We start from the raw sequence: 14,288 nt of genomic DNA on the forward strand, positions 1-14,288 counted from the left end.
TCTCCCCTCGACTTTTTGTTATTCTGCATTTGATTTTGATGTTTCGTCCGTATATGGCGTGCCTTCATTTATTACTAAAACTAAATATTAATCTGTAGCAAAGGTTGCTATTTTTCTTGGTCGCTCAACCGTGTTTGTCCGTCCATTTGGTCTTTTCCTAAGAAAACACAGAAAAGAGGGACCCGCTTGGCAAATTCGTCAGTACATCAAATGGGACATTTCTTCTCTCATTTTGTTGCTTTGCCTTTCATTATCAAAGCATTTTCTCTTAAAGTTAGCATAAGGATGTGATCGTATTGAATGAGTCACGCGTAGATTTCAGTAGCTTTATTGGTATTTTTTTTTTCTTTACTTCCTGATATATTATCCCATTCACCTTCGCCAGTATGCAAGATGTTGGAGCTTCAACGAGTTATTCAATGGAAATTAGATATCTAGTTAGGAAGATTAGTCGAGTGTTCTAAGAATAACAAATACTGAAAGCTATGAAATAACCGTGTGTCTTGATTTGCGAAATTCTTGAAAATCAACTAGTCGAGCTGAAACTTCTAATAACTTGTGTTATGAAAAAGAAAAGATATGGTTTGCTTATTGTAACAATACCAATTATTTTTTTTAATTTATTATTGATTAGTTGTATTACCAGATCATTGATTCTTAACCAAGACCGCCAACGATGACTAAACATCCTAGAATTGTCAACGTTAGAGATAACCTCTATCTCTTTTCCCTGTCCTCTCTATTAGAGAAAAAAACAAACAATAGGAAGCAGCCGAGAATGTAGTTCTTATCCATCTATCTACCGGCAGAAAAAAGTCCAGCCTGTACATCATCTACCAAATTTCACACCCCACCGCCACAGAGGTCATGTTGATTATACCCTCTTCAAAATCTTGATATCCACTGAAACAAAATAGGAAAACAGATAAAGAAGATTAAAAAGTATCAAAACTATCAATAGCTTTGATCACCATTCCTCCTCCTCTTGACCCTAACAACATGTTGGAAAGTGCCTTGTGGAATCAACTGGTGCCAATTCTCCACCACCCCATAGTCCAAATCATAGTATTGATGATGGTTTACCTCTGACCCTTCAAAAGAGCAACTCTCTGGGAACCCGGCCACTCCCTGGCATGGTGGCTTACTTTTCCGGCGGCCGGCCCCGACAGGGACATTCCTCAGGGCCCCGCCGGCAGTCCAGTACCTCTGGCAACCTTTGCAGAAATGCCTGGGCTGGTTTACATTGTAGTTGTTGAAGTAGCAAAATTTGGTCTCCATGCTCTTGCATCTCGGGCATGGTATGATCTTGTCTGGCCTCTTCATTGCCTCTGCTAGCGCTTCTTGGTTTCTGGTTGTAGTTGTTGTTGTTGTTGTTGTTTTTGTGCTAATTGGGGCTTCCGTCTTGACTTGTTGATCTTTAAATCCTTGCAAAGTGATTGTTGCTCCAAAGAGCTTGATCCCTTTTGAGTCTTGGCCTCCATGGCTAGTGTCTGCCATGAGATCAAGAAATGGATTTATGTTCTAGAGAGAGAGAGAGAGAGTATGTAGTGAAATGGTTGGAGAGATTAGGGAAAGGGATCCTCAAGAATTCGAGAGAGATTGTTGTTTTGCGGTGTAATGAGAGAGAGGGATCGTGTAATGAAATGGTTGGAGAGATCAAGGGAATGGGTCTCCCAAGAATTGGAGAGCGATCGTTCTTGTGTGGTGTACTGAGAGAGAGAAAGAGAAAGGAATATATATCGGTGGGAGGAGAAGGAAAAAAGTGCACAACCGAGAAAGAGAGAGAGAGAGAGAGAGTATAAAATCAAATAAAGGTCATGGAGCAGCAGCCAAGGTAAAGGAAACAAGAGTAGGTGACGTGAAAAAGCAGATTATGAGCTTTTTGTCCACATCATTACTCCACGTCATCAATTCCACAGTGATTTGATTTGATATTTTATTATCATAAAGTCCGGAAAAACAAATTCCGGGTTCCCATCTTGAAAGGTTGCGTAACAAGTGTCAAACAGTCCCCAAATTGAGAAGCATAAAGACATCGGAGGTGTTGTCCTAGTCAAGTTCTGAAATATCCCACCGGAAGAATTTAGAATATATGCAATGATGATAAACTCTCCATATCTACCGTTGAAAATCCATGTCTATCCGAAACAACAGCAGTTAAATGAATTCCAACCGTAATTTCCAGTGTGAACAAAAAGGAATCAGAGTTTGTCTTGGCAGCAGTTAGCTCTAATGATTATCCAATAAACAAAGTTAGGTCCAAAACCTTTCGTTAGGCCAAAAAAAAATGATCTAATAACTTGTGCGCTTGGTCTTTCTATAGTAATAAGAGGAGGAAAAGTCTACAATGACTAAAAAATAAGGCTCCGTTTGTGCTAAAATGATCAAATCTAGACGTTAAACACATGAATAGAAGGCGAAAAGCAGACGCAACAGTGACTCAGACCCTTAAACTTTTCATCTTCCGTTGGAGAGGTTTTGCAGGTTAGAACATATTTGATTTTTCTTTGCTGTCTCTTTACTTGTAGTGCAGTTATTGGAAAAGAAAAAGGGAAAAAAGAGAAAAATATAATAAAATTGCTGTACTTACAAAAGATAATCTAGAAAAGGGGGGATGAATAATGCAAATGTGCCATAAATGGAAATGAAAACTCCCCCACATAGATCATATCCAAAAGAACAGATGCCGGGGCATCGAGAGCTCCAGGTGGCTATCATCACACATCACTTTGTTCTCTACACTTTGTTATGCCCTTGTCTTTCCATCATGCTGCTTTAGACTTTGTTTGGCACCAAAAGTTGCTATAAAGCACCCTCAATTTTAGCAAAAAGTTAACCGGGAAATTAGAGCACCCAAATCTTTCTTTTTTTCACTATTAAGAAGTCCACACATTGCATCTTTTTCGTTTTTTATTTAATTACTAAAACTTTATAGATCAAAAAATTAATCATTAAATACATTTGCAAGTGTTCTAAATTACTCGTTAACGATACCCTTTTCTTTTTTTCCTTTTTATGATGCTTTCTTCATTTCATCTCCTTGTCATTTCCAGCACACATTGTCACTCTGGTATTCTTCTATAGCACATATGATTGTGCCCACTAAGATGCCCAAAAGGGCAAAGGCCTAAGAAAAGTTGTGTGTTTATCGTTCCAAAGAGGAGGCTTTATCATTTTTTTTTTCCTATTTCTCTTTATTTTTTACAGATTAACGACATATAAAGAGACTATTATTAAGATTGCTATGTACGATAAGTAACGAAAAAAAAACATAAAAAGAGCTCAATATATTTTTCTTTTGTTTTCTTATATATTTCTCCATAATTGAAACAAAGCTGTTAGTACTTACTTATTTAAGAAAGAAAAGATGAAGAAGAATAAACACAAAAGGTTTAAAAATAATCTCGCCCAATTAGATGAAAAATCAAGGTGACTGACATCATCACTCACCTTGTTCCTTAAATAAAATAAATAAATAAAAAGATGGTGCAACATCATCATCTACTCACATAATTCCCACCTTTAGCAAAGAAAAAGTTCATAAATGGAGATGAAATGAATGTATTTGTCGACTGGTGAAGGCATAGTGTTCCTATTAAAGATAGATTCTCTTCGTAGATTGTCATTCCTATTTACTTTTAGGGCATCTTTTCAGCTTTCAGATGGGCCTCTTACACCAACTTTTCTTGCCGTCTTTTCAACATTTTAAAGTTTTCAGGGTTCTTTTGTTATCGACTTTCAGTTGCAATTTGAGTGAAAAAGCAGTTTTATTGTGCGAATTGCTTTAATAAAGGGGATCCGGTTAAGCTAATCCCAAAAGCAGCCTCATTTCCAACAGCTTTCCAACATAAAAAGTAAGAAAAAGGGAGCATTTTCTTCCCTTTCAATTGGAAAGAGCGATGTCCTTTTTCTTTAGGGTGCTTTGGAAGTCGCTTTCCAATTAAAAATTCATAAAAAAAAAGTCTAAAGAAACCATAAAGACTAAACACTTTAATTTTGATTGATCGAGGCACTCCTAGTCTACTCTTCTAAAATAATCTCAATTAGGTATAATGGCAAATGCCAAAGGGATATATACGTACCCTTTTGACTTTAGGGGTAAACCAACTTAATTTGCTCCTATAAATCCTTCCTAAATCATGAGACAACACTCAAAAATAGATTATGGATGGAGATGCAAGTAACTTATTATTTCATCATCTTTCAAATAACGGGATCACGGGATGGACTCGAGAGAGCCAATTTACCACCCGGAACTAAGAGAATCTCAATTTACTGACAAGTAAAGGTGAGAATCAATTAATCGAAAATTTACTTGAAGATGTCGTTGTGCTGACCTGATGTTACATACCGATATTTAGCAGCAAACATTATTAATAACATATATCTCAATGTTTCAAAAAAAAAATTCAGCAAATGCAATTGCTTTCTTGATTGGCTTCACCACAAATATCTTCTCGAGTTTAACTTCATGCCCTTTGGAAAACCCATCATGAGTGCCCTAATAAAGTCTCTTAGATATTATGATTAAAAAAATATGGGCAATTTTGGATTTTTGTGGGAAAGATTTTATATATATGTTGCTTGCTGCTATGGCTCTTGGTTACCAAGTTGGTTTATATTAATGAAGCAAGAAAAGTCTACTTTTTTGCCTTTACTTTTGTTTACTATTCTTAATGTGTACTTTTTCTTCCAATTGGTGCAAGTTGGGGAAGCAAAATGTTTAGTGCCAGCCCATAACCGGTTCAGTGCAGATTAAGCCAAATATTAAGATAATGATTTCCTGGATAGGGTTTCCTGCCGGTGCATGCACTTTTCTTGAGACAAACATTTAAACGTGTGCACGGCGAAATCAAACCAATAACTAATCTTTACCCCAATTGTCAATGGGTTCTCCCAAGTCAAAGTGAAAAGGGGGAAACAAAAGAGAAGTTTCTACATGCAGATCAAAATATTAAATTTTTGATATGATCATTGAAATATTATTAGATACATAGAATAATGAATTGTCGAAACTATTTTCAGTGGGAAATGTGTAAAGGCGTTCAGGGACGGCGGCCAGTTCGGTTGGTGCGTCGCGAAAAATTAATGATTCGAAAAGCATTTTCCTAAAAGCTTGTCGCATGTATCGTTTAGAAATATTAGTCAACAGAAAACATTTTCATCATTAACGTCAATTCATGTCTTGTGGTTTTGCAACAGTATCAATTCATCATATCTATGTCAAAACTATTTTCAATGGGAAATTTTTTTTCCAGTGAAAGTACAGTCGTGCAGGGATCGGCGACCGGTTCAATTGGTGCGTCGCGAAAAATTAACGGTTTAAAAAAAATTTCTTAAAAGCCGATCGCTTGTAACGCTAAGAAAAATTAGTCAATGGAAAATATTTTCTTCATTAACATTAATTCATGCCTTGTCGGTCTACAACACTATCAATTCATCACATATATATATATATATATTCCTCTCTTAGTAGGAAAATTAGGAATAATTATTCATTAAGGTGATCATTATCTTATTTAACACGAACCCTTGATTCTAGCCACCCGCTGCTGTACCAGGCAAGCAAGCACATGGCATGCAACAGCTGGTGAGCCACTTTGGTTCTTCAAAATCAGTTTTATATGCTCTCTTTTTTTTTTATAAATAAATAAAAAACAATATTAATCTGGTTTGAGTTATTATTTTATAAATAAATTGCTCTTTTTCTGCCTTGATTCCTGGCTGAAGGCAAATGACACAATCATGGCATATCCCCTAGATAATACCAACGGGTATTTAATTAAAAGGTACGTCGTGATGGGATTTTTTTTAATTTACTTTTTTAATCAATTGATTATTCATTTATACAGAGATTCTTTCGAGCCCATATAATAAAGTGTGATTTTTTTTTTAATAATTTCCTTGGCCTTAATCTCAACGCAAGGACTACTGAACTATGGCAAAGCTCGTATAAAGTAATGCGATGAGGCTTCCCCCTCTTTTCAACTTATGGAACAATTTCGATGTGATCCAGCGACCGAAAGAACATGACTCCTAATCGAATCCTGCCCATTAAAAAAAAAAAGAGAGATGCTAAAGAATTATTAACAAAAAGGAAACTAATTTTAAATGCATATATTCCGCCACAATGAAAAAGGGAAAAAGAAAATCCACCGTCGAACCGTTAAGCAAGACGGGTTCTTCTTTAAAAGAAGTGGCGATTCTTTGATTATAACTTGTCGTCATATTTTACTTTTGTTCTTTATTTTTATATATATATCGTTGAAGCACATAAGAATATAGTATTTACGATTAACGGGAGAAAATATTTATCTATTGACCGTCCAAAAATTGGAACCCATCTTTCAAGGATCTTTAGAAATCCCTATAAAAGAAAAGAAATAAGTTATTCTAGAGTAAATAATTACTTGGGAGTCGGGATTCGCGTTGATTTAGGGTGCGTTTATTACGGCGAAAATGAATTATTTGAAAATCATTTTTCTATAAATAATCGTTTGTATCGGTTAAAAAAACGAACGAAAAAAAAATTCATTGTCCCCAAAAATATGTATCCATAAATTATTATTACTAAAATATTTTTTATTAAGTAATTATTTCAAACGATACAAGAAATCATCTTTAGATAATATTTTTCAATTTATTCATTTTTCGCAAAACAAACGAAATCTTAATTTCCTTTGAAACTAAAAAAGGAAACAGATGCTTCGTAACACAAACCAGAAATCAAATGGTCAGTTTCTTAATATTGGTCCTACAAATTGCATACTGCTGGTGTTTGCTTTGCAGATCGCAGGTCATCGGAATCATTGTCCTTGAACAAAAGAAGCAGAAAGATCATCTTGCAATCCTACGAAAGAACACTCCAAAAGACTGGTAGAAAGGAGACAGTGTTTCCCGCCCTTGGCTGAAGAGCAAAACAAGTACGCAACCGCAACATCAGCTCATTCAAGAGAAAGAAGCTATTCATGATGCAATCAAGCATTCTGAGAGAGAGAGAGAGAGAGAGAGAGAGAGAGAGAGAGAGAGAGAGAGAACGCGGAAGACGAGTGCCAAAACGGGTATTACATGGTTACATATTACCGATGGATCTGGATCGGGAATCATAGATTACACGGCAATCGATCTCTCGCGTGAACCCCGTGCGTATTTAGCCATCAAGGAATCAATTCAAAAAACTAAAGAACAGGCTACGCCCTACACGATAATTACAGGAGAAAAGCTTATATTATTCACATGTACAACGACACCAGCCAAGCCCAACTCCTCATCGGGAATAAAAAGGTTCCCTTCGCGTTCTCGAAAAATGTCATCCTGGGGAAAGTTTATGTGTCGCTCCAGCTATCGTTTTCGTCACCGTCCTCGCTTGCAACAGCCTGATATTTTTCATCAAAGAAGAGACTCGATAATTAGAAGATTTAAAAACAAGAACAAGGAGGAATGAGAGAGACAAAGAAGAATTTGGGAAACCTGGCGGATTGCATTTGCCTTCTCCAAAATCGCGGTGACATTTCCACTGGCGGTTCGAGCTGTTGCAGCAGTCGGCTTCCCTGTCTCAGTGCGCCTTAAATTGAATGACTGGCATGACAAGAACACGAGAAGCGAGGCCACATTAAGTTGCTGCATTAACTTGGCCTTAGATAAATTACATGAAATCTCAGACAACCACTAATCAATGTGCACCCTCAAAATTACACTAAGATAGGACTAGCAAAAATTTGGTCATTCAACAAATCAAAAGACGCTTCAGGATGAAATGCTCCATTATCTGCATTATATAAATCAACATAGAAAAGAGCAGCTCCTTTCTTCACAGGATAACCACAAAAATTGAATTTCATCGTTATTGTTTCCACAATGGCAGAACATAGTGGGAAGAAACAAAACGGAAAGAGAACGGAAAGAAAGGAAGGTGGAAGTATAGAGAAAACGGAGACACACATACTTCTTTTTGTTTGTTAGGAAGAAGGTTTAGAGAAGAAAAATGAGATTATTTATCGCATGTCCTCCGTCATTTTGTGATTGTGTTTGATTATATTAGTTTCATCAGGAAAGAAAATGATGAGAACCACTCAAACCTTGAGCTGACAAGTCTGGAACAGCATCAGGGAATGTGAGAACCATATTCTGGGATTTTATCGGATTAAGATGCAGTACTGACATCAATTCGCATTTAAAATAACATGTTTTTGGGCCTCTAGAAAGGAGTTATCTGCTTTCCCTCCACGAATTTGCCAAAACAAAAGAAACATATTTAGAAACAGATGTTTGAACATAAATTTTTTATGACTCCACAAAGTAATATCTGAATCTATATGTGCGTGAAGTTTTAGGTATTCAATAAGAAATGCAGCAAAATCGATAAACAATAAGTCTAAAGCAAGAAGTCGCCATAAACATGCTTAAGCACCTTTCTAATATAGTTGGATCTTGACAAGGAGAAGCATGACATGTACTCACTTTATTTCTTATCTGAAGTAGAAAATCCTCCCTTTCATCTGTCTCCTTGACCTTTGCCTGATTAGCCTCTTCATGTGGGTTCAATTTCGGCTGATCCTGAAGCTACAACCTCTTTTTTTTTAGTTAAAGCAATTATAGAAGAAAGAAAATGACAATTCTCAGTGAAAGACAAAGTACCTTTCCGCTTAACAATTCAGGGCCCTTGATAGTTACAGTTTCCAAGGCTGAACCTTGTTTAGGTTGCTTAAAGATACTCTGATCCAAATTATTACACTCAGGATCATGATTAAGAGATTCAGATACTTCTTCTCTAACTTCTGCAGCATCTGAGTATGGCTTTGAAAGCTGCCAATCCACGGGAGGAGGAGGAGGAGGAGGTGTTGGTGGCAAAGGCTGATGAGGATAATGCTTCTCCGTATAATTCTCTGGATCACGGCCAACATTTTCTTCTTGCATAGGTACAGATACCATGGAATCAAAGCTAGGAAGATCAAGTGAAGGACCATGAACATAGCTAGAAAAGGATGGTAGAGGTTCTAGACCATCTTCAGTTGGCAGACTCTCATATTCACCATTGACACACATTTTTTGATTGGAAGAGGTTGAAGTAGAATCTGTTGGTGAATCTCTGCAGAGAGCATCAAATTGATCGTGCTCCTTGCTCCCCCTGGGTGTTTCACTGGATTCCCACTGCTCTGAGTTAGACTCGGAATGAGGACTGAGACAGTCATCTGAGATATAAAGAGACGATCTACAGAATGTTCCGTCATCAGAGTCAGAACAGACGTCACGAAATGGGACATTAGGCTCTGGAACCAACTGGAAAGAAGGAAACATATCATTACTGCTTTCCTGACGGTTCTTGTCATGGGGAAATTTCAAGGTCAATCTTGAAGCTTCGAAGCCATGCAGAGGGTGGAAAGATATTTTCATATGCTCAAGTGGTGGGGAAGGGGGAAGTGAATACGTAGGAGAAACACTTTGAAATTGATCGATGAAATTTCTCCCTGCAGTTGTATGAAATGAAGACTCGTGCTTCCTCCAACTCTGCTCCAGGACATTATCTTTCGTAGTGTCATATGGTTTTGGTTTTTCATCACTAACTAGTGAGATTTTTCTCCGGAAGCTATTCATGAGTAACTTATGGCCAAGTCCAAAAACTCCGGATAAATTATCATCATTCTCCTGTATGGATTCACTGTGTGGAACTTTCGCTGTTGGAGCAACTGGCAATGCTCTTCCAGGGGCCACTACTCTGATGGGAGTCGAAAAGTCTCCATTTGGGTGACCATACTTGCACCTCTTATCTAAATCATCTGACTCACTAAACTTGGCATCTAAATCTCGAGATGACGGCAAAATATGAGTCCTTTCTGCAAAGGGACTGTTTTCATTGATCTTGCGTGATGTGGAGCACTTAGACCTAGCATCCCTTTCTATGATATCAGCGTTTTCAGTAGATATATCTAGTTTCCCTTCACATTGGTCATCCTTAGTTCTCATCCCACATTCACGATTTGATGTTGCAAAATCTGGTGGCTTTGCTGGCTCAAGTCCAAGCAAGCCCCCATTTGTCCAGAACTTAACACCAGTACGTTCTGACGGTGATTCTTGACCCTCGCAGATGTTGTCTGTGACTTCATTATGCGGTGGAGCAAAGATCACAGATGAGACATCACCAGCAAAAGTTTCCACTTTCGTATCATCAAGAAGATCAGCACTTTGACAAACTTTAATGGGCGGTAAACAATCTGGATCCGCAAACTTCTGAGGAATTTGACTAGTATTTTCATTGTCACAACTTTCAGTGGGATCTGATTTAGGTACTTCCAAAGACACTTCTTCATTTGAGACAAGATGAGAAGGTGTGTCAGATTCTTGATGTGAAGGATGACCATCTAAAGCACGTGATGGAAGCTCGTCGACTGCAACCTTTATTTCTTCAATGTCAACACTCGAGGACCGTTGCCGCAGTTCTCGTTTGGTTTGATAATCAACATCATTTTCGGATTCTGATTCAATTGTATTCAGAGCATCTTCGAAATTATCAAGCTCACTATCCACATCATCCACCTGGTTCTCACGGGCTTTGGAAGTGTTGGTATTAAGACATAAATCAATATCTGACACATCGACATTTCTAAGTTTATCAGCTTCCTCAGCATCAACGCCCAAAGTCATAGAAATGGTAGCTGAATCTTCCATTCCCTCATACTTCTGCTCCCTGGGCTCCATTATTTCTGTCTTCTCATCCCACCTCACATAATCTGATTTGGAGGCAATAGACTCCTCAGCTGTTTTTTGTGGAGAATAGGTATCAATTACCTGGTTTTCTTCATACGGTGAAACTGAGTCAACAGTTTCCTCACGTAACATCACCCTAGAAGAGGATGACCTATTAGACTCCTCTTCTTCAGGTGGCATGTCGTCACTTGCACGGAAGATGCACTCTATATAGCCTGACCCAGATCTGAAATCGGAAGTACTTCTAGGGTCTCCAATATCTGATTTAATTGTAGAATCAGCTATCGAGGCAGTGGGAGATGACTTTCTGTTCGCAATTGGAGAAGCATATCGCATTCTGCAAATTGACAACCAATTATAATTTATGCACATCAAACTGACTTAGTGTTACAGTCATTCAACAAACATACCTGTCACTATGGTTGGCCATGGGTGCACCGCGTGAAAGTTCCGCATTCTTCGGGAACGATCTTCGCTTCTGTCCATTTCAAAATTTTGATTAGCATAAGATCAAGTAGAACAATTCTATGTAGCTACGTAAAGCAACTATACCAGAGAAACTGCAACAAGTAATATACCTTTGAAGATAAGAAAAGATGGCAATCGGACTATTTCGTCACATAATAAAAGTGAAATCACATACTTAGGTTGGTAACATTGTCTAATACTGCCCTTTAGAAAAAAAAAAAAAACGCACCTTCATCTTGCGAGCCTTCTTGTCTCCCCGGACTTTTCCCACATTTTTTTCATCAGGGCCGGCCGAAACTCTTCTAAAAAAAGTTGGATCTGAATATCTCCTCAAACATGACCCAGGGCCACCAGTATCAAATCTAAAAGCACCAGAATATATCAATATATTCTATGCCTAAGCTAGTCACACCTCTTGTCAATAAGATAAAAAAACAATTTAACAGAGAAAGATGTGACTTACTTGTCAAGCAAGTGCAAACGTGGGGGATCCCGACACTCTTCATAGGAATCCATGATAAAACGTGGCAAGTCATTGTCGATAAAATGATGTTTCCCATTTCGAATACGAGTATGCCAGTCAGAACCTGCAAAGGAACTGTTTCCCAATGAGAATCGAAGGAATTTAAGAGAACAAAAAAAGAGATGAATTTTGACAGCTTGGAGTCATCTGGAAGATCATCACAGCATGAAGAATTTTCAAGGTATTCACTTTCAGGAAAGGTTAACAATTTATAATTGTCGGAGCGGTTTAGAAGGCATTCAGGATTAGGAAATTTTCGGGAAGAGTGTCAGTCACTACATGCACTTCTAGTCCCCAGATACTGCAGCACAAACATCCAGCCCAAAGTCATCACATGTGTATGAATTTCACGGTTTAACAAATAAGGAAGTTAATCGAGTGGATATGTGATACCAATACAATTTTGCAGAGTCCACACATGGTGAAACATGACAACTGCCACTTGCCAATGTGCACTGTATCATATCAATATTTTTCTCGTGGTAGTACGAAACTTCTTTCCCAAAATTTTATCATGAACATTATGCTAGAAGAGGTTTCTTTCTATAAGATCTCGATGCAGTATGTTTGACCCTGGGTGGAAGCACCCATTGCACATCGCACAAAAAGGTTCTATTTAACGAGGGGAAATTTGGCATCCACATAAGAGTCAGAGTAACCTAGCACCTACTTGTACAGCCAACTTCAATGTCTTTCCGAATTGGCATCTCCGCTAGTAAAAAAGTCGAAAAAGTGACTCAAATGAAGGCAGGGATAGCGACATAGTGCTTAAGCAAGCCTATGGAAAACAAGCACGCTAATAAGTTATGCAGACTAATTCGGAAGACTCCTTCTGCGCAGAACAACAAATAGGAAAGTGCATGATCGTAGCTCTAAAACCAAACTTCAAGTCAATAGAATCGAAATTCGGAGCTCGAGAAGAGAAAGCATGGAAGAAGAGATGATTAAGCCACACCTGCAGTGTAAGCAAAATGTATATGGCTTGTCTGGGCCAGTATTGCCTTCTCCAGAGGAGGAAGGGCAGCTTCGATACGCTTCGCGCGAGCCGATAGCTTATGGCTCCGCGAAGCTGTTGCCGCCACTTGCTCCTGCAGCCCATGGAAGACCTCCGCCGCGAATCTAATGCGCAAGGATGCGTGGTCTCAGAAGATGGTTCAAGAAAAAACAAAAAGAAATTCAAAATTTCCCACTGCTGCCAAACTCGTCATAAATTCACATCACAAAAGGGAAGAGCAACCGCAAGAATTCAAGAAAACAGTTCTAATCTGCAACAAATTAAACACTCGAGTCATCAAACGAGCTCCCTCCACTGAATCGAACGGGCGAAGCCCCGAATCGAGCTTCCCCAAACTAAGAAGCCCAAATCCAGAACGAAACCAAATGAACACACCCCCACACACGTCAACTAACAAACATTCCGTCGCATACCCATTTCTCCCCATCTCCCGAACTTCCCGGCTAAGCCCAGTCCCCTCACCGCTTTCTCCTCCGAGCATGCAAATGCAAAACGCAAGAACGAGAACAAGAACGAGAACAAGCAAGAACCCACGAAGCGCAAGCTCCAATCCATGCCAAACCCAATCAAACGAAACATCAAAAGAAACAAAGAAAAGAAAGAAACAACCAGAGAGAGAGAGAGAGGAGGGAGAGTGACGTACTCGGCGAGATCGCCAAGCTGGCGCAAGATCCCGACGAGGCCGGCGACGGCGACCCCGTCGAGGAGGGCCTTGGGATCCTCGCGGTCGGCCTCGCCGTGGAGCTCAGGCCGCCCCAGGCCGTACTCGTTCCGCACCCGCAGCCTCACCAGCGGCATCTCCTCCTACTCCGCCTCGCCTCGCCTCAGCTGCAGCTGCTACTACTACTAGAAGAAGTGCTCCCCCTCCCTCTCTCTCTCTATCCGCCCATATAACCACTCTTGACCGGAGCTATAGGCAGGGAAAGCGACGGGGCACGCACCACCGAAGACGACGACGAGGAGGAGGACGATGACGAGTAGTGAAGCAAACGATCAGGGAGTGAAGGAAGAGACAGAGACAGAGACAGAGACAGAGAAAGAGAAGCTCAGGAGGAGGAGGAGGAGGGGGTTAGGTGGGTGGGGAGAGATTGGAGCTGCTTAACTGCCTCCGACAGAGAGAGGGAGAGAGAGAAAGTAGAGAGAGAGAGAAGAGTAGAGAGAGATTGCCAACTCTGCACGGTATTCTCTCTCCTGTTCGAAAGGAAGGAAGATGGAGATCATGGTCGTCGTCGTCGTCGCCGTCGCCGTCCCCCCCACGCTCCCTTCTTCTCCCCTCGTCCTTCCTGCTCCTGCCTCCTCCTTCCTTTCCACGGCGTTCCCAGGGACCCGTACACCCGCGGGAATAGACGGAACTGGCCCTGCCGATCTTTCGGTATTGCCCTCGCTGCCCTCCTCCCGCCGAGCGGCGTCGTTTCGGGGCCCGGTTTGGGGGTCGGGTCGGGTCGGGTCGGGGGGGGAACGAACGTGGTCGCCTCGCCCCGCCGTGACGTTCCGAGCCAAATGCATGTCCTTTTTGTTGTTTTTTTCCTTGGGGATTTTCCGTGGTCAATAACGTATTATTAACTCATGAGAAAATGA

General features: G+C 39.9%; 2 protein-coding genes across 4 annotated transcripts; both read right to left on the reverse strand.

Annotated features, from left to right (window-relative positions):
* Positions 1-781: 781 nt before the first annotated feature.
* Positions 782-1,770, reverse strand: LOC115682064 (dof zinc finger protein DOF1.5). Its single transcript, XM_030606204.2, has one exon. It carries the CDS (start codon positions 1,495-1,497, stop codon positions 955-957), a length of 543 nt encoding a protein of 180 aa, XP_030462064.1. The 5' UTR covers positions 1,498-1,770; the 3' UTR covers positions 782-954.
* A 5,278-nt stretch (positions 1,771-7,048) lies between these two features.
* On the reverse strand, positions 7,049-13,556 carry LOC115682063 (SCAR-like protein 2). 3 transcript variants are annotated; one of them, XM_030606201.2, is made up of 9 exons: positions 13,354-13,556; positions 12,651-12,814; positions 11,636-11,759; positions 11,402-11,534; positions 11,115-11,182; positions 8,638-11,041; positions 8,461-8,556; positions 7,471-7,578; positions 7,049-7,376 (listed from the first exon to the last, which is right to left on the reverse strand). In XM_030606201.2, the coding sequence occupies exons 1-9, from the start codon at positions 13,506-13,508 to the stop codon at positions 7,326-7,328; spliced, it is 3,303 nt and encodes a 1,100-aa protein (XP_030462061.2). In that variant the 5' UTR covers positions 13,509-13,556; the 3' UTR covers positions 7,049-7,325. The 3 variants fall into 3 exon arrangements, with proteins under 3 accessions (XP_030462061.2, XP_030462059.2, XP_030462062.2); XM_030606199.2 differs by having other exon boundaries at positions 8,461-8,562; positions 13,354-13,555; XM_030606202.2 differs by lacking the exon at positions 13,354-13,556 and having other exon boundaries at positions 8,461-8,562; positions 11,636-11,770; positions 12,651-12,792.
* Between the last annotated feature and the right edge of the window lie 732 nt (positions 13,557-14,288).

Source organism: Syzygium oleosum, unplaced genomic scaffold (assembly GCF_021117445.2).
Source record: "Syzygium oleosum isolate NSW1041296 unplaced genomic scaffold, Sole_v2.1 Sole_v2.18, whole genome shotgun sequence".
In the NCBI taxonomy this organism is placed as follows: domain Eukaryota; kingdom Viridiplantae; phylum Streptophyta; class Magnoliopsida; order Myrtales; family Myrtaceae; genus Syzygium; species Syzygium oleosum.

Bases quoted from the DNA above. Each gene is read 5' to 3' on its own strand.
- LOC115682064 (XM_030606204.2), bottom strand. From the start codon at position 1,497: ATGGCAGACACTAGCCATGGAGGCCAAGACTCAAAAGGGATCAAGCTC.
- LOC115682063 (XM_030606199.2), bottom strand. From the start codon at position 13,508: ATGCCGCTGGTGAGGCTGCGGGTGCGGAACGAGTACGGCCTGGGGCGG. The intron at 8,563-8,637 runs GTACTTTGTCTT...AAGAGGTTGTAG, and splicing joins CTGAATTGTTAAGCGGAAAG to CTTCAGGATCAGCCGAAATT. The intron at 7,377-7,470 runs GTTTCCCAAATT...GAAAAATATCAG, and splicing joins AGGCAAATGCAATCCGCCAG to GCTGTTGCAAGCGAGGACGG.